At 36.3% G+C, this 20,137-nt stretch overlaps 1 protein-coding gene across 5 annotated transcripts in view; it reads left to right on the top strand.

Annotated features, from left to right (window-relative positions):
* PTPN4 (protein tyrosine phosphatase non-receptor type 4) overlaps window positions 1–20,137 on the top strand; it is a 111,927-nt gene that overhangs the window by 59,673 nt on the left and 32,117 nt on the right. For all 5 annotated transcript variants that reach the window (XR_009277707.1, XM_058839352.1, XM_058839349.1 and 2 more), the window contains exons 11-13: window positions 5,144–5,207; window positions 11,385–11,557; window positions 15,241–15,309. Coding sequence is in view for 4 of the 5 variants with exons in the window: in XM_058839352.1 (XP_058695335.1) it covers window positions 5,144–5,207; window positions 11,385–11,557; window positions 15,241–15,309 (306 nt within the window). In the remaining variant the exon portion in view is untranslated. The remainder of the gene's footprint in view (window positions 1–5,143; window positions 5,208–11,384; window positions 11,558–15,240; window positions 15,310–20,137) is intronic.

Genomic DNA, 20,137 nt, shown 5'->3' with positions numbered 1-20,137 from the left:
TTTTTAAAGAGACAGCTGAATTGAAAAATATTAACTTGGATATTGACTGCTCTTACCTGCTTTGTGACTTATAAATGAATTGTACTGTGTGTTTGAAATTTAATGTAGTTATGGTACTTGTGAATAACGGAGGTGGAGCATTCACGATATTGTCATCTCTTCATCTGTAAATAACCATTTTCATTTCAAAAAATGTGCCTTTACTGCACAAAATGATGTGATTTACTCCTCTTAACTGAAATAGTTTTAAAGCTGTTCTGTAAAGATGGAATTATTCCCATTAAATAACCTACCTTATTTGTCAGTCTGCTTAAGTTGGGATCCTGTTCTTCATTCATATAAGATTAGGAAAGATCTATGAGAAATCCTGTTTTGTACTGTGACTTCTGTAGTGCTCTTTAGATGTGCTTTATAACCTCTGTGGTGCACTACAGAAGTTATGTCGCCTTTCTGGAAATGCCTTTGAGTTCCCGCAGAAGTAACCTTCCATTGGTTTAATTTGTCAGTTTGGAATCTGCTTTGACTGCCTTATTACTTGTGTTGCTGAGTTGCTATAGCTGCATTCTGAGTGGGTGAAATCAGTCATAAGATTATCATAACAGACATTAGCTCACCAGGCACAAAAGCTGTTCGTTCTAGAGAAATTATCAGAACTGTTCATTTGCTACTGATTTTGCATTTTTGTTTGCTGCTGATGTGTGCTTGATCTTTTCTGCAAGCCAGTGAATTTCTGAGATATTCTGGTTTTCTGTGCTAAGCTTAGTCTCAAGGTTCATTGTAGGATGTTACATATTTCATGGTTTGCCAAGCTGAGAAACAGTGAATTGGTCAAATTTTAGTTGATTTTGATAGAGAAAGAAAAAACAAATCTATATCGAAGTGTTATCTGCTGTTATCAGCCAGTACAACTGAATGTGGTGAATGTTTTACCTGTATGCATTTGAAGAAAGGTAAGTCTGTGACAATTACAAAGCATGTAAATTTACAGTCTTTGTGGTTACTGGGTAAATTAAAACTGGATCTTGCAATGATAAACCTGAAACTACTGTACCAGTCAGTCAGACCTGCCTTTATAATAGTGACACATTTCAGGAGAGTTATTCTTCATGAGGTGAGAGTTTTGAGATGTTGGAGCCATTTCTGGCCTAAGGCTGCTTTATAAATGGAATGCCATAATAATCAGGAGTGTTTTATTTCAGTCTGATTTTACTGCTGGTTTTTTTTGGGAAAACAGCAATAGTAGAAATAAGTTCTGTAAAGCACACTGGTAAATTACTGAGTATGTACAGTCTAAGTCATAATTAAGCTACACGTCCCTAATGGTAGTTGGAGGTTTCTGTGAGTTCTACTTCATATTGTTTGCATGCCAGGGATGCTGATCTAAATTCTTAGTGTGTTTTTTTTGTGTGTGTGTAATTACCTAAACAGTTCTTCTTTGTATTCAACCATATCAGCTGACACCAGGGATATTAATTTCTTGCTGTGGAGACTGTAGTTACCAGCATAATTGGTCTTTACAAAAAAAAAATAGAAAAAAGAGCCACCCTTCCTCCTTTCACTCTGTTAGAGGCTTTCTTTTGTTATGAGTAGTAATCTGAAATACCAGTTTACCAGTTTCCACAATATAGCTTAATAATAGATCTATTACCCTTTCTTTCTATCCATAATCATGCTGCTGCTCTTGTGCCACTAGTACTGATACTTCTTCTTTTTGCTTCCACTTATTCTTACTCCTATGCAACCAGAGCTGTGTAATGTCTTCCTAGTGCTTTATGGGTATAGTAGATATTTGGATACCTGTTTTTCAGTACTCCTGTTTTTTGATACAAGTGAGAGGATAGAAACGCATGTGTGTGGGAGGAAATTAAGATTTGACTGTATTGCTTAGAGAAGAACCAAGTAAAATGTCTTTGCTCTCTCACTCTTAATTTGATATTCTATCTAAATTGCTCATTATGAACCTTTTGATCATAGGGAGAAATGAAACAGGGGGAAGACAAGAGAGGAATAGGGGAAAACAAAGGACACTGCCTTTTATCCCATGTGTCCTAACTTGATCTTCCTATATTGTATATAATTCTTCCTTTCCCTAGACTTTGCTACCAGGCACGGAGACCTGGGAATCCAAGGAGATTGAAGACCAAGGGAGAAGATCATGGAGTATGTCAGCCTTTGCTTTGTTACTGGGTGACCTGTTCAGCAGTTGGAAACATGCTTTCCTTAGCCTGTTGTTTGTGGTTGACGTATCTCTGGAAAGCTTAGTTGCCTTTGCATCCCATGCCAGTTGCAGCTGCAACTGTGCTATAGTTTTCCTAGCTTTACCCCTGAATGATGAGGTGGTACTGTGTTTCTCCTTGGTCATCTGATCCTGCTTACACATCTTTCTTGTACACTTCCTATTGTGTTTAAGCCCAGTCAGCAGTTCTGAGTGCATCTTGGCTGGCCTCTTCTCATGCTTGCATGTTTTCCAGCACATGAGGATTGTTCTGGATTGAGAAGATTGTCCTTTAAGACTACCTCTCCTCTGTTCCTGTGACCCAAAGGCAGCTTCTGTGGGATTTTGCCCACCAGAACTCTGAACAAACTGGAGTTCCCTCTCCTGAGCCCATGGTTTAGTCTGCTACATCCCTCCACTTCCTTTAAGATCTTTAGCTTTGCCATCTCACAGCTGCTGCAGCCAAGTTTATCTTTGGCTACTAAATCTGGACAGCCCTTTCTTGTCAGTTGGGCTACCAGGAGCATCTTCCCTGGGTGTCTGGTCCAGAACATGTGTCAAAGAGGTCTTGCTCAAGAAATTTGCTGGATTGCTCATGTCCTGCCTTCCCACCCTCCCAAGGGCTGGGATGGCAAAGCTCTTGTGAGAAGCAGGGCTTGGTATCGTGAGACTCCTTCCACATGTTTTAGTACAATCTGCATTTTAGACTAGGATTTCAAATATCTCTTCATTTAAAAAATATATTTTATTATTCAGGATGTCTGAGGTGACTGTAAATGGGAAAATTAGACCAGGAGAATAATAACGATGCCTGCCTGTTCTTATGCTTTCCTTGGATATGTAGCATTGACAACAGTCAGAGAAAGGAAACATAGGCAGACACGCCTTTTCTTTGGGCTGAGTACGGATATGCTCATTCAGTGCCTAGAAGGATATTAGCAGTGCATAGGAACTCTCTTATCTGCTGAATTTTTTTTAAATAGCCAGGAATCAATTTTGCTGAGTCTTTTCTTTGTACTTGAATGGTGGCTCTTTTGAGTTGAGTTAGACCTTATTGGCTAATGTTACAGCTTTGAGTCTGATCCAAATGGTTGCAGGATTAAAAGTCAGCTGACCTCACTCTGAGCCTAAATTATGGGATGAGATTAAAACTCTCTATGTATTGTTCTTATTCTCTTTGATTTTATAAATCACTAAGGGCAATAATTTCTTTAGCAGAAGAGGAAATGCCAAAGAGTGAGAGACAGTAAACGTTTTTACAAACAGAATAATTGCTAAGTAAATCTGATATGTTGCAAAGTATATGGAGCTCAGTTTTTTGAAAAGGTATATATTAAAATGCTCTTTTAATTTCACTGTACACCGAAATGTTAGAAAAATTAGTAATAACATACTTGTTGATTAACTGCAGCCTAAATAGTCTAATTTTTTTTCTCTGTTTTTTCCACAGTTGGGCTGTTAATAATCAGTAGTGTATATCCTAGCCAGTATTATCCAAACATAAGATCCATCCTACATTACCCTTAAGCAGTTTTTTTGTCGCAGGAGGTTCTAAGAAGATTGATGCATTGCCAAGGGAATAATTAGATTTCAGTAGATAATATGTAACTCCCCTTTAAGTTTCAAATCCTTGAGAAACTAACTCTTATAGCAAGAATTTGTTATGAATTAAAAAAAAAAAAACAAAACAACAAAAAACCTAACAAATAGGACAGTTATTGCGGCTGGCTTTTTGTTGCTTTTTTTTTTAAATTGTTAACTGTTAAACTAATGGCAAGGCTGGGAAAGAAAAAAGAAATGGAAAAAGATGTAAATAAGCATAATTTAAACACTAATGTTCACAGAGTGTCTTTATATTACTGCAGATAAAGACTCTCCTGACAAATTAGGACATTCCTGCTCTGAATAATCCCCTGAAGAAAAATATTTTTATTTGATTTAATTGAGAGGAGAATTTCTATATATAGATATCCAACTTGGGTGTCTGTTGATGTTTTACTTCTCATCCTTCCTGCTCTAAAGGGTTTTTTATTCAGCAAGTGATAAATATGGAAGCAGTAATTCCAGTCAGTTTGCAGTATTGTATCAGTTGTTCATTTTTCAAGTAACAAAAGTTATATGTTTTTCTTTTTACAATTTGAACCTCACTTTTTTCTTGACCAAAGTGATACTCCTGTATATTTAATAAAATACATGGACTGTCCTAATATTAAATTTCTAATTCTTTTACTTATATAAAAGTATATAATTATGAAAATACAGCCTGTCTTTTCCCATTTTGTATAACTATTAGAGTGACCATACAAGAGTCTGGAATTACTGTCAGTATTTCATATGTTTATAGATGACCTGAAAGGAGAACATTTCTGTAGGCTGGTTTTTCCCTGTCATGTGATACTGTAAATGCTTTTTTCCTCCTAATAGTGTGATCATTTTTTTTAAGGTTGTGAGTCCTGTCTTTGTGCTTGCATATTATCTTAGCTATTTTACTAAAACAAGTTCTGGTTATATTTAAAGACAAGTAAGAACATACAAAAAGAATGTCTTTCAGTGATCAGGTGAAGTTCAAAGGATTTTTTCATATTCTAAGAGATAAGTGAAAGCAGCCTCAGAAAAGAGAACATCTGCCTGGAATGACCTGGGGATAGAAAAGCTCTTTGGGCTTTGGAATAGGGAAAAGATACCAAAATTAGCAACTGCCTTAGGTTTAGGATGTAAACAAGTAAATTTGATGGATAATGTAAATACACAGTTCATAAATTTCAAACTATATAAACTATTTCATATAATCTTTGACATCTTATATTGTGTCCATGGAAATGAAACCTGCTCTCTTTAGAAAGTATATTTTCAGTAGATGTGTTTAAGCCTTTAGCCATGATTCAGTATATGAAATGTTTTAATATTGTGGTTTTATTTTTCATTTAGGTTGAAGATTGTAAAAATTTCTTTCAAGTGCAAGCAGTTTTTTATTCAACTTAGGAAAGAATTGGTGAGTACTGTCTTAAATTTGACCTGAAAGCAATGAAATTTCTTCTACTGCATGTCTACATTATACTGACTGATACCATGTTGATTCTTGGTTTTGTCTGCAATTAAAAAAATTAAAAAAAGTCCAGCTTCACCAATGTTCTTGCTGTTTCATGTTTCAAATAGACCATTACAATGCTTTATAAGTTTTCTTTTTAATTTGATTTGCCTTATATTTTAGATACTGTTAGTTCTATGTTTGTATGCAGGTAATGTAACTTGTTTATGTGTAAGATAAACATGGAAAAGGTTGAAAGTAAATCAGTATTAAATTTAAATTTCATAAAAATCAAACTAAAACTAAAGGTAGTGCTTAATGCTGCTTCTGTTGTATATATGCTTGTAAATTAATGTTTGATAAACATGTTGATTTGTATTATTCAGATTTGGTAATACATGATGACTTTACTTTTTAAACAGAAGAGACAAGAATTCCTTTGTAGTTCTAAATTACATATGATAAATTTTTATGCCTACTTCTGAATTTCTCATGGAAAAGGTTGGAGCTGAATGTTTCACTGCTTGAGGAGTGTGTTTGCTACCCCATGAGGCACCACAGGATCATTGTGCATTTAATTCAACCAGAAATGGATTGTTCTGTGCCCCTGAAAGAAGAGCTTCTTGAAAGATCACAGTCATAGCACTGGGGAAAGATGGAGGAATTTATTAAAAATATAACTACATGATTAACTTGTCATATTATTTAAGAGGTTTTGTGCAGTTCTGGCATTTGAAAGGATTTACGGTGTATGAAGGTGGTTAAGACACTGGAGCAGGTTGTGGATGCCCCAGCCCTGGTAGTGTTCAAGGCAAGGTTGAATGAACTGGTCTGATGGGAGGTGTCCCTGCCCATGGCAGGTGGGTTGGTATTAAATGATCTTCAAGGTCTCTTCCAACCCTTAATGTTCTATGATTTGGAGACCTGAAATGCAGAGTTACAGACTAGACATAAAGGTGACTCTAGGCAGAAATGCATCTTGAGTACTATAGGGCTGTACCAGGTTTTGGGGCAATAGGGTTACACAAGACAAACACCTGTTCTGTCAGGTCAGGCCAATGCCTGGTGACTGGTACTAGTGCTGAAAACAGGAGTCAAACAGGTGTATCTTAAAAGCAGATCCTTTAAAATCATGAAGTGAATTGGAATGTTTGTCAATGTGAGCAGACATCACGCAACATAAGCAGAAAAGTGGTGATACAAAAAAGGTGGAGGGGGAGTGTTGTATTGGGGTGACACTGCATATTTGTAAAACCCCACTGGAGCTACGGGCTTGTTCTCAAAGGCAGGCTAATGTCAAATTTTGTTTTGATCCCAGTGTATATAACTTCCATTACAGGTGCAGGAAAGTTGTATTTGCATGTGAGATGAGAATTTGGGGTTTTTTTTTTAATTCAGAAATTATGAACTTCAGTTGTTTTCTAAATCAGAATTTGATGAAAATGCTGTGGTAGCAGAGTTCAGGACCTTAAAGATTAAGATACCTAGATATAAAATAGGATTAGGTACTGTGTACTTGAGCATTTCTTCTATTTTCTGCAGAAATCTCCTTATAATAGAAGGTAATACAAAGATAGCTTTCTCCTCTTGTTTCTCTGTTGCTTTTTAATACTCTACAGATTACTTGCATGAGAATGTAGTTTATATAATTAATGTAATTTCTCTTCTGAGACATCTTATCCAAGCCAACAAATTACAAAGCCTTGTAGTGTTTTTCTTTAAACTCTGTGTATCAGATGAAAACTGGTGGCAAGAACTTAATTTTCATTCATTCCAAGTCATGAATATCTTAAGATCAAAGCTCAAATTTGGCTTCCAAAGAAATCATACTTAAACTAATTTCTTAATCACAGCTAATATTAAAATTATTGTTCCCAGAGTTACTTTCCCTGACTAGATTAGTAGGATAAGATTCATCTCACCTATATTCAGTTTAAGTTAGGTTAAAAGAACATATTTTCTGTTTCATGATACTTGGCTCACCACAGTTCATCATTAGACTTCCTCTGTAATAATCACATACATACCTGCAAAGGCTGAAACATCTTGCATGAGCAGGAAGTACATTTTAGGATGGATTAAGTTGCTCTCTGGTGATATATTCTTCCTTTTGCTTTTGTTTTTGCTCCCATTAACAATAAAGGGAGCCAAAATGACTCTCTTTAGGCAGCAGAAACTAGGTGAAGTGACTCAGTGATTGCACATTTGGTATGTAAAATATCTCTGGTCTAGTGCTTTGAGTGCATGTTTTAAATCACCTATTTACAATATGGTAGGGGAAATACATTCATGGTATGCTGATGATGTGTTTCAAACGGGTGTGTAAATATCTAACAAATTGTACATCTGAGAAACCACATTTATTTGAATGCAAAGCTGAGATGCTGTAGAATATTAAGTTAGCGGACTTGGGAAAGGAATTTTCCACTGGTTTTATTTTTTCCCAACTGGGCTACATACACATTTATATAATCCAAAAAAGATATTTTTCAAATATCTTTTAATTGCAACTGTCCTCAAAAGTGCAAGTGCCTTATCTCGTAATCGCCTATTAAATTTATTCGCTGACTTGGCATAGCTTAAAGGCATCAACATAAGTAAAGAATTATTTGCCTACTTTCATTAGATTATATCTGTGTTTAAATAAATCACTTAAATAAAGTAAGATGAAGCAGTTGAATGTCACAGTCGTTTTCCAGTAGTAGTATAATGCAATCTTGAGTGGAAGCTGGTGGAGTATTCTGACAATCATATGGCTGGAGCATATATCCACTGGAGTAGATTTTTTTTCCTTTTTTTTTTTTTTTTAATGGGGAAAAGTATGTTATATGTAGGACGCTTTAATCCAACATTAGAAGCCCCCTGAGCAATTACTTCAGTAGCAGGTTTTTCCACTGTACCTTACATTGTTGTGCCTGCTCTGTATGCTGCTTCACTTACAGGTGTTGAAGCTGTTTGAGAATAATTCAGTAGCTTAGTTTTTCTAGATGTCTCCTTAAACTTCTGTGGTTCTATTTAGTTGCACTCTTGGCTGTAGTAGTATCAATAGCCAGCATCAAGCTTTTAATGCCATCCAGCATGTTTTTGTGATCTCGATTCTTCGACAGCCAAAGAAACTCTTCAAAATTTTCTTCTGCTCTTTTAGAGGCCAGATGTCCATTGAAAAATTACTTGAGTCTGGAACTAAGCAATATGATAGGTTTCTGGGCATAATGGAAACCTGGTTTCAGTGAGTGGCCAAGATAATTGATTTTATTTTTTTATTATTGATTATGTTTCTGAAGTTTGTGCTTTGAATTTTGTCTTTTTTTGACAGACTTTTGGAAAGAGCTTGGTCTAAAATCACAAGGTGAGGCATAGGTTTATCTGCCCAAGTGCATACTTGATCTTAAGTGGCACTGGCATTCATTAAATGCCTTCTTGATTGCTGCCTAATCCTATCAAAGCTTGTGTGTTGCCTTTTTTTTGTGAAGAGCAAACACTGCTGGCAGAAGTATCTGTGCTGCATTTAAGCTTTCACAGGACTTTTGCTCACTGTTTCTGGAAGATGTTGAGTATGGGGAGCATCTGCCAATGTAAAGCACAAGTCTTTTTCTCTCTCTGAGATGGGGCAGGGAATTTGTGCTTTTTTTTCTGGAGCTTTTCCTTGTTTAGCCAAAGTAAAAAAGGTCTCATTAGAGAGTAAGTTTTTCAACCCAGTTTCTTTCCTGAGCAGCAAGAGATCTGCTTTGGAGTCACTGTTTCAAGGCAAGCAAAGGTGGGTGTGAATGAATGGCCCCACTCAAGGTGCTTATTCAAGTACTGAGCTGTTCTGTGTGAGCACCAATATCCAGTCTTTTGGATATCCAAAAAAAATCCAGATTTTTTGTTGGGTTTGCATTTTTAAGAATAGGAATCACAAAGATGACTTGGACTTCACTATACCCTACCTCTATTTGTCTTACTGTAGTTTTGTGCTGGGGCCCAGAGCTTCATTACCAGTATTGCATCTCAGCTGCTTCACTCTTCCTGTCTGTAGCAAGCAGACTGTTTTCCTCTGTTTAACAAAAACTATAGACAAAATTACTAAGATATTTTGGAGCAGAATCCTGCTGTGACTCTCTGAGGTAGTCTTCTAACACTGATCTCAAGAGACATAACCCCCTGAAATGCCTGCATGTCGTTATCAGACCATAGAGCATTCTGCATCTTGCTGGAGCCTTCTGATGTAAAAGCATTCCGTGGGCTGCAGTATAACTGTTATATGTCCTGTTACCTTACGTGCTTTCAGCAGAAGTACTCTGGATATTACAAATGTTAGCTTGGTGTCTATGTGCTGAGCCCACATTGAATCAAGCCTGCTGTTTCCAAGGAATACAGGAGCAACCTTATTCTAAATCTAGCCATAGAACCAGATCTTGCAGCCCAGAATCATCAGCTAAGATGAATTTCAAGTGCCCAAGTTACATTAGAATATTACAGAACCTTCAAGGGTGAATAGGGAAGGAATGAGCGCACTTAGCTAACATCATATATTATTCTTTACTTTAAACAATATTCCCTAGCTGTAATTGAGATGAAGGGTAGGGTTTGAGAATGAGTTCTCCCTGCACTGCAATGAAAGCTTTAAAAGCTATGAATAGAACTATTGTTAAGGTACCTTTAAAGCTCTAGCACACCAAGTTCCTGTGAAAGTGCTGTCTCGCATTACAATTAAGTTGATCTTGCTGCAGCTCCTTCTCATGCTGCTATACCAGCTCCTCCTTCATGCTTCTTGTCTGATCTACTGATCAGATGGTGGCATGAGATTCAGATCAGCTCATTTTCTGGAATACAAACTAGGGGAAACAGCAAGTTTTATTTTTTTCCCCAAACCATAATTATAATACTTTGACTGACATTAAAATGCATGATCACCACCTCATATAACTTGTCAAATTTTCTTTTCCAACTGTTTAAAAGGTTGACAGAACATGAAAATTTGCTACATCATGATTACTCGTTGTTAGAATCTAAAATCTTAGCTGTTTCATCCTTTACTGCATCCAGATGAAGGGAGTCCATAATTACATGTAGTTGCTCTTGCAGAATAGTAATCTACCTTGTTTATATTGTTTGACTTTTATATTGTTGATAAAGCCTTTTATAACTGCATAGGTAATGGACTTAATTTCTGTTATCTTGTTTCTGATTTTTTATTTTTAAATGGTTCTGTTCACATGTCTAGAAAATATGGGGAACAGTTGGCAGCACTTGGAAATTAAAAACAGAGATATAAGTAATCTTTGTAATTGAATTAAAATATCAGGATTTCATTTCTTGGATATAATTTCTTAAATTTCATCAATAAAGACTTAGAATTTGCTGTTTGTTTTAAATTCACTTTATTTGCCCCTGAATTTGTCCTGTGGCTGAAAATACTGTGTCGTTCCTGAATACAACACTGGGGGAAGAATTGCAGGTCTTTCTGCCTTGGTTTCTCAGCAGATCTGAATATGAGCAGACCAACAATAGCTTAACTTGGAAAAAGACTTTACTACTAAGTGAAATCAGTTAAGGTGTGCAAAATGTTGGGGAGAACTTAGTACTGTGAAGAGAAAGAAGAATGCTGCTGATACTTTGGGACCTACAGAGGTTGTTATCAAGTTCTCTCAATAAGCAGAATAGCTTAGCTTGCTTTGCCATTTTGCTTCTTGCATTTCCCAGGAATCTAATGAATCATTTAAAAGTAGGAACTGTCAGTTGCTGTTGAGATCAATACCTGTTCCCAATCTCCAACTGCCACAAGTGCACAACAATTCCTCATCTTAATTGTAGTTTTGAACAGAGAGGCACATTGTCTTTGGGCTCCCAAATCATGGAATTCTTTTCATGTTGGGTCATACCTTTTAGACTGGTTTCTATATAACTAAACAGACTGTTAACCTTTGAGCAGGTTCTTTAAAAAATAACAAAAAACAACCCAGAGGAACAAAAAAAATCCTTTAAAAAACTTGTAAAGGTATTTTAAAAGAGTTTGTTGTACATAAAGTTAATAGAAAATTAGAGTACCACTTCAAAAAGCCTGATTTAAAAAAAATACCAATGCCAACAATATTTATTTTAGTTTCAAAAATAACTTGGAATAACTCTTATCTGAAATATGTTTTCCTCATTTTTTAGCATGAATCTAGAGAAACATTACTGGGATTCAATATGGTGAATTACAGAGCATGTAAGAATTTGTGGAAAGCTTGTGTTGAGCATCACACGTTCTTCCGTTTGGACAGACCACTCCCACCTCAGAAGAACTTTTTTGCACATTATTTCACTTTGGGTTCCAAGTTCCGGTACTGGTAAGTGCTGATTTGAAATATATGGGAAAGGATATGAGTGAGTAGGCAGCTCATCAGCGAACAGGGAATTATCTAGCATCTATATTAAAATGTAGTTCAAGTAGGTTTTGAATCCTGCTACTGTTCCCCTTCCCTGTTGGCCTAAGTTTCAAATATCACTAATTTTTTTAAGATAGCTTGAAAAGACAATTATATTAATTTTAGTAGTTGTTACTGCACTAGTGCTCTGAGATTGTCTCCCAAGCTGCATTTTTTGGCCTGTTCTCCAGCTAGGTTATCTTTATCTTAAAAATGTTGTCTCAAAACCTCAGAGTCTTTGACCTGGTGCTTTTGAAAACTATTGAGTCTCAGATACTGCATGCAGCAACAGCAACAAAACAGACCTAAATAAATACCAAATACAAATCGCTGAAAAGAAGCTTGTACATGTAAAGCCCACTTACCTACATGTATGCAAATAGAAATTAGGTGAAAACAAAGGACATACATGTTTTGTATCAAAACCAGAACTTTAGAAAATGAGGAAATTAAATCCATAACCTTGAAGGATGAACTTAAAATAATAGGCAAGAAATTTGAAGATGCACAGAATGACTGTGCAATAACTATAATCCCTGCAAAGCTGGAGTGGGTGGTGCTGGGTTTTGCTGGCTTATACTTTTTATTTAAAAAAAAAAAAATATCTCTGTTCAGTGACTGAATTAACTGTCTCTGCAAGTAATGTAGAATGCCAGTGGTTTAAATTGTGCCTGAAACAGAGAATAACAGAGCTACTACTAATCATCCATCTAGAATGGCATTAGTGTCTGTGACGTACAAAGGGACATGATGAAAAGCTAGAAAACACAGTAACAGGCTATTTCTGTCACACTTGTGAATTGCATAAATGTATAAAAAGAAAAGTAATTCAGTGGCTAACTGTTTATAGCATCTGTTTTTTGACCAGCATTCACAGTACCCAATTGAGAAACGACATTCTGTGATACTGAACAGTGTTTGAGACTTGACTCAGTGTTGCTGTAGAGAATTTCAGGGAGCTTTTTCATTTCTGTAAGGATTTTGAATCTGAATCATTGTGGTTACTATTACAGAATAGCTCTTTGATGATGACATCCAACTTAAGTTAACATAAGATGAAAAGGGAAACTGCATAAAAATTAAGAAGGTCATTAAAGTTGCTGAAACAGCCAAAAGGCTGGAATTTCTGCAAGTAGTTTGAGAGCTTGTTGACAGGCAGTGTAACAGGAGTAACATGGCACACAGGGAGAGGTTGAGGGCTCTAGGCTTGTTTAATCTGATGAAGAGAAAGCTAAAGGGGAATTCAGTAGCAATCCTGAAGCTACTTCAAGGGTAATGTCAGTACTGATGGACCCAAAGGTGCTGGTAGCAGGCAAGTGAGATTTCACCTTGAAGATTCTGGGTGGACATGAAGGAAAGTATCTGGCTTTTTTAGAACTGTGTTGCCAGAACAAGTTACGTGGACTGGGTGTGGCTCCTCTTAGTGGAGGCTTTCAAAAGTCACATAGACAAAGCCATGGCCAGAGGTGACTTAGTGTTAGCAGGAGATTGGACTAGAGACTTCCAGCCAACATTTGTATGATCAAAAGTAGTCAGTAAAATACAGAACTGACAGGTTTAAACAGAATTATCTCCACTTCTGAAAGAAATTTGGGACATGAAATTGTTGAACAATTAAATTGTTACATAAGCTATTTCCATTGGTCTAAAATACTTCTATGCATCAAACGTTAAAGCGAGTTTGGTTTTTGGAGGTTTTTTGTTTTTTTAAAGCTTCCAAGAGGGATGCAAAGTGACTTCTTTAGACTGTCATTGGATTTTTCAAAGTGGTTCTTTGTATTATTCCTGTAGTATTCCTCACCAAATACTCATGAAAAAACATGGAAGAGTTTTACTGTGTATTAGCATTTCTTTTAACCAGATGGCAAACAAGTAGGCTCTTTCTTCATGAGGGAGGAAATTACCACTGAAGTGATACAAAGTCTTCTAGTAAAATCTGAAGTCAACAGTAGAAAGTTTTGGTGGTATTGCACAATGAAGGGTAAGTAGGCAATAAAATAATAGATCAAGCTCAGTGTCCAAAAATGCAATATAAATTACACAGAAAGAAAGAAGAGCAGGAACATCAATTCTCTGAAAACCTTAAATCAGTTATTAATAGCAGTTATAGAAGGACAAATACAATGACAGAGTTATTGGAAAGGAATGGAGACAAATACAGCCAGTTTACTGCTTGTTGGAGTTAAAAATTTGTAACCCCATCAATTTAGCTGGCAGCAGGTTTGGAAAGAGAAATTTCCTGGAATTTCAGCACACAGAGGTTGGAGGGCAGTTCTGGACACTGCTGAATCCAGTGCCCTACTCTATCAGGGTCCTCTGTAGCATGTTGCCTAGGAGAGTATCCAGCCAAGTTTTGAATGTCTTCAAGGAGGAAAACTGCACCTGAGCAACCTGGTTCAATGCTAAACTATCTTCAAAGTAAAAGCTTTGTTTTGTTTTGGTGCGTGATGAGGCTGTTGTTTTGTAGCCCTGTCCTTGCCGCCAGCCCTGATTAAGATACCTCATATTTCTGTTTGTGCCGATTGCCTCTTGTCCTGTTTCTGGGCTCTATTGAGAAATGTCTGGCTGTACTTTTTTACTTCCCCTTTCTGGCATTTGATCCTCCTGAGCCTTCTGTTTCTGAGGCTAAAGTCCCAGCTCTCTCAGCCTTTCCCCATCTATCAGATGCTGCCGACCCTTAGTTGTCTTTATGGCCCTTTGCTTGACTTGCAGAGCTCTGGAGCTCCACCAGGCAGTCCAGATGTGCTCTCACCTGTGCTGGGCAAACCTGCTCTCCAGCCAGTTGACACACAGCCCATGCATGGGGCTATTCCTCCTCAGTTGCAAGTCTTAGCATTTTCCTTAATTGAATTTCATAAGATTCCAGCTGACCCATTTCTCAGGTCTTCACATATCCAGTAGTTCTGTAATATGAACGTGAAAATAGCTGATTATTTGGTTTTGTAGTGTAAGAGACTCCGTGCTTGTTCTGAAGTTATTACTGGGGAAGTGGCTACAAGAACAAGTGTTACTGGTATCTTGTCACCAATTTTTAAGTGCTGATAGATAGTTAAAAACTGTAATTTTTTTCTAGAAGAGAAATTATGGAATATTATAAAGAATCTTTGATTTGACACAAGACATCTGGTCTTACATGAAAAGTCAGCAAGTTCAAGATCTAAACTTAGTTTTGACAAGTTGCATAAAAGAATACAATCCTGATGTGCTTATCATGTAATTTTTTTTGTGTTATTTTGCTAAACTAAGTAGAAACTGTTATTAGCAATTCAGGGAATAGTTTAGGAAGAGACACTGTTATAGATAGTGTCTATAACAGGAAATATTGTTAAGTGTTACCCAGAGATCCAATAAGAGATTTCTTATTGCTTTGGATAAAAAAGCAAAGTGAAGGGAAAGCTTTTGTTACATATAAAATTATTTGGAAAGAAAACCTACATTTCTACCAAATGCTAAGGTTATGCTGTACTGAAGCTGGGGCAATTGCTTGAGCATGACTGAAAACAGAATTTAGGAATTTTCTCGAGATTGTTCCATTTAAAACAAGAAATTGTTATTTAATAGTGTCAGATTTAGCAGTTTGATTTTTTTTTTTTTTTGCTTTCCAGTGGGAGAACAGAGGTCCAATCTGTGCAGTATGGTAAAGAAAGAGCAAATAAAGACAGGGTATTTGCAAGGTAAGTAATTTACATTCTGTAATATTTCCCCCTTTATATATTTTCAAAACTCAGAATAGCCTTCAGTCTACATAGTTTGTTGTTACATGTATTAGCACTCTTTGTGCTGTTTTTATTACAAAGAATGGTCTCCTGCTGCTAAAATACTCCATTAAAATACTAAGTTAATGGGTATTTTGTCTATGATAATAACCTGCAACTGTAAACATGTATTTCCTTTAGAGTAAGTACAGTGAGTCTTGTGAGAGCAGCTTTATTACTGTAGTCTCTGTAAGGCATTTTGCTACGAAAAGTGCTCTGCTTCTTGAAGGTATTTGGTCACAGAGTAGTTGGCTAATCAAGAATATATTACTTAATTGTATTCCAGGCTCCTGAGGAGTTTAGTGATCACAATGAAAGAGTCAAGACATAAATTTAGTAATTTCTTCTGAAATTATGATGCTGTTTTCCAAAGTAAAACAGCTGGTATATCCACCTGGCAGTTTGCTCTGAACATTAATAGAATCCTTGTGGGGAGGGGGCAGCTCTGTCCGTTTTTATGCTTCTGCTTTTACTGAGATTCAAGATGCCTATTTGCCCCTTAGAGAACTCCAGAGTTTAAATTGATGCTTGCAGACTTCTCGTAGTAAGTCTAGCTACCTTTCCAAGTGCCTGTAGACACTGTTTTAAGAGCATTGGTGAATTTTGTCTTCATTTTCTTCCCTGTCTCCACACCTTCTTTCCCCCTGTACATTAGAATATAATTAGGGTTTTAGTTCAGCCCACCATAGATAGACAGCTCTGTAGGAGGTTTGGGGGGCAGAAATGCTGTAACATGTTGGTTGAACAAGTAGATTTTATAAAACCATTTTTTTCCATGTAAGTCTTTTTTTACTCAATTTATTTTGAGAATGTGAATTTAGATTTGTACTTGGATCAACTTTTTTTAGTACTCAGGAGACTCAACACTCTGATAGGTGAGCTTTACTTCACTAAATGACAGCTATGAATCAGTTCAAAACTATTTTTCTTGTTGCACTTGGAACTTGGCAATTCCCCACAAGTAAGGAGAGTGGAGGACATCTGATTTTGAGGAGTATTTTTATCATTTCAGAAACTCTTATACAGCAGATGGCACTCTTCCCTTTACAGCAAAACCCAGCAAGTGCTGCTGGGGGTCGCTTCCAATTTATAATATATAGTTGGATAAAAGCAATGAAGTTGATAAAATCGAAAGCCATGGCTGGAACTGATCTTATTTTCATAAATCTTTGGGGTTTTTAGTTAATAAAATGCTTGGCTCTTCCATTTTCAGGAATTTTATTTTCCACTGTTGCTTTTGTATTAAGAAATAGAGCATTTATCCACATACTTTGTTTCTAAGAAATGTTGATGACTGATGTCTGAGGCATATATATTTATATCAGTGAAATGAAATAACGGTGTATTTTAACAAATGCATCTCAAAAGGCTTTTAACAAATCAGCTGCTTGTCTTTCTCATGACAGTGTGCAGTTAATGTATTTTCAGTTTTAAAGATCTTAAGTATTTTCAAGAGTGAAAAAAGCTTGAAACAGAAGATATTTCTAGAACACAATTATGTTTGAGAAACTTAATCTAAGAACATTAATTCTTCATCTTCTAAACATATACATATTCAAGTAAATGTTATATTTCAAGTACATTTGGTGTACTGAGTCAGCACTTCTGTATTCATACAGAGGATAAATTTTGTCTTCTAAGATTTTCCAGGTGTAATATGTGTTCTATTCCTGGAACCTGCCTTTCTCTTTTATGATGTGTCTTTATTAGACAAAGTCATGGTGGTGTTCAACAGCTTTTTCAGCTTTCAGGCAGTGGGCTTCTTTTGGTTGCTTTTCAAGGTCTTTCTTGAGAATTAGGTGGGCACATAAATTTAAATAATTGCTGTTGCCTTAATTATTATTACATAGGAAGATTTATTCAAAGTGAGTTAAAAATTGGTTTTGCTGGCTTTTTCGGTAGAGTTATCCAGATTTACTCTTGGATTTCTTAACAATATCTAATTAGAAACTACTTTATTTGAACTAATATTGTCTAAGCAAACCTCTGAATCATTTCATGGTAAGAAAATGAGCACAGAGAATTACACTGAATTGTTGCTTGAGTGATCTGTTTATTCTAAGTTGGGAAATGCTGATTGCCACAAGTAATGACCAGCTGGTCTGGACTTTGCATGCTGTGTAGAACGTGGGTGCAGAGAACAAGAGAGGGAAATAAAATCTTTTAACAGCCATTTAAATAAAAAAACAATTTCAGCCTACAGGAAGCAGGTTTAGCTGTTTGTTCTCAGGATTTTACTTTAAAATTAGCTGAAGAATTTCTTTTTCCAAATCATAAAAACATTTACATTTAATCTTTAAAAATGGAACTATTACTGTGAAGGGTATTTTCTATATAATAAATCGCATGCATTCTTCATGCAGCATTAAGCTCAGCATTCTGAAGGCTGTTGCTGCAGTTGTTTAGGTCTTGGGGTTTTTTGTTTGGTTTTATTTTGTTTTTGTTTGGTGGTGTTTTTATAATTTTCATTACAGCTGTTCACTTGGCCTCGCTTATTAAAGGATATTCACAATCCACGAAACCCCTTAAGAATTCCCAGAAACTTAATAAAAGTATATAATAATACTAAAAAAGGTTCAATCAAGTCATGAATTGAGAGAACATTTAAAGGGCACTGCTTTCTCTTAGAGTCCTTGCAAAATATTTTAGGGCTGTTCAGTTCTGGTGTGCACAGGGGCTGAGAGAATGGCTTCTGAGTGAGTGGGTGTCAGTCATTTGTATCTGCAAACTCCCTGCCATTAAAATGCAGCCTCTGTTTCCAGAAATCCAATCTTGCTTCAACTGTGCAATTATTCAGGTCAATTAAATAATTTCTTAGGTGTTTTAAATTGCCTATGTAATTTGTGTGATGTACATTGCAGATTTGTGTGTAGTTTCAATCTCTTGGTCTGCAGCAGTATTTGTCAGTTTTGCTGAGAAATGCATTCCCTGTACTCCTTATCAAAATACAAAGCAAGGCTGTGGCTTCAGGTTATATTTCTTTTTGGGACAGAATCTACTTTTTAAATTCCTACCTGTAGTCCCAAACAACACTTGTTCTTTCCCAGCTTCTGCAAGATTTTGGCCCTTCAGCTGTGGTATGCCAAACAAATTCTGTCTTCAAAGACAGATCTTCTGTACTGTAGCTAAGCTAATACAATGTTATTTTTTTTTAGTTGCATTATGTAATTTCATCCCTGCTACTCAGTTTTGGGTGTTTGGGTGGGGTTTTTTTTGTATTTACTGTAACATTGCAGTTTATAAGACTTGAGGGCAGGTGAAGTTGCCAGTTCCTGTTGCTACTCAAATAGATGGGAGTGCTTCCAACTTTCTTAGGAATGTCTCTGCAGGTCCACCAAAATCAAATCTGAAAATCGCTTATTCTGTTAACTGTCAGTGCTCTGTGGTGTGTGCAATAGAAGCATCCAGGCTGAGCAGACAGAGGTGGAATTTAGAATTTCAAAATTTCAAAGTTTTATCCATCTTAGTTCCCTTCTGCCATCTCCTCAGCTGCACTCTGCCATGAGAAAATTATTTTAATATTGTTAGAAGCCAGAGACACAGGACAAATTTCACAACAAATCTTAAATGTTAATTAAATAAAATAACTTATTGTTAGATTTAGAAGTGTTGACAGGAGAACTAAAATCAAAAAGCCACAGCACTAAGAAGTTCAGTTCTGCAATGTGGTAATTTTTTCTTTGAAATTTCTGCAAAGACAGGAAATTGGGGCAACAAACATGAGTGGGTGGGGACTCTGAGGTTAGAGCTGTTAATAAAATAATTGAGACGAAGCTTTGGTGATAAACACTGCAGCTGTTTATCATGGTGATAAGGTACTACTTCTGAAAGATCAGGCCCTATCCACAGTAAAAGGTGAGTGTTTTCTTGACATTGGATGTTTTCATAGGGAAGAAGGTGATGCTTTGCTCATTTTAGAGTTATATTCCTTTGTTGTATAGCTTGAGGAAGTTTACATAAACACAGTTACAGACTGTGACTTAAGATACAAAGCAGAAGAGGTTTTTGAAGCAGTCAAAATGTAATTTTTGGAAAAACTTGGATATTTTTCCCCACTCTGTATGCGTCTGTGTCTCTCCATAATTTATCTAGTCTCGCATAGTCAAGGATGGTGCACTCCTACTGTTGCATGTTAAATAAAGTCCCCCCCCTCCAACTGTCCTACATTCCATTTGTTGCTTCTTCACTGAAGGTAACTGAGGTTCAGAAGTTGCCTTTACATGTCTGTCAGCAAATACTGTATCTGCAGTCCTGTATTTACCTAATTCAGCATTGGTTATGTTATGTTGGTCTGCATTTTTCCCTCAGACTGTTATTCCATTGGTAGTAGAATCCACCTCTTGGCAGAGCTGGCTCTTAGTGCTCATCTGCTGGCTGCAAACAGATGATTGGGTGTCAGCAGGGTCCAGCTCATCAGAACCCTGATCAATACAAGAATAACAAAAGGCTAAAGTTAGACATGGATTTCAGTTCTGCTATTTCAGTTTCGTATTATTTTACTTGTTCAGAACTGCTCACATTTACATGTTTGTGAAGAAAGATGCCCAAGTGGTTTGAGTTGCTCACATTTTTAAAGCAGATTACAGGAATTGGAATTTTGGTTTCATTGATCTGACAACAAACTAATTATTTTTCAAATTAAATTAATACTCCTTAAATCTGGTGAAGCATGCTAGGAAACTGGATGTGCTTCTCCTGAGGACTTAATTTATATTTTCCCTCTTTTCAAATATCAATGTACTATTAG

Source organism: Poecile atricapillus, chromosome 5, assembly GCF_030490865.1.
Source record: "Poecile atricapillus isolate bPoeAtr1 chromosome 5, bPoeAtr1.hap1, whole genome shotgun sequence".
NCBI classification, from domain to species: domain Eukaryota; kingdom Metazoa; phylum Chordata; class Aves; order Passeriformes; family Paridae; genus Poecile; species Poecile atricapillus.
This window is presented reverse-complemented; position numbering and strand designations above follow the sequence as displayed.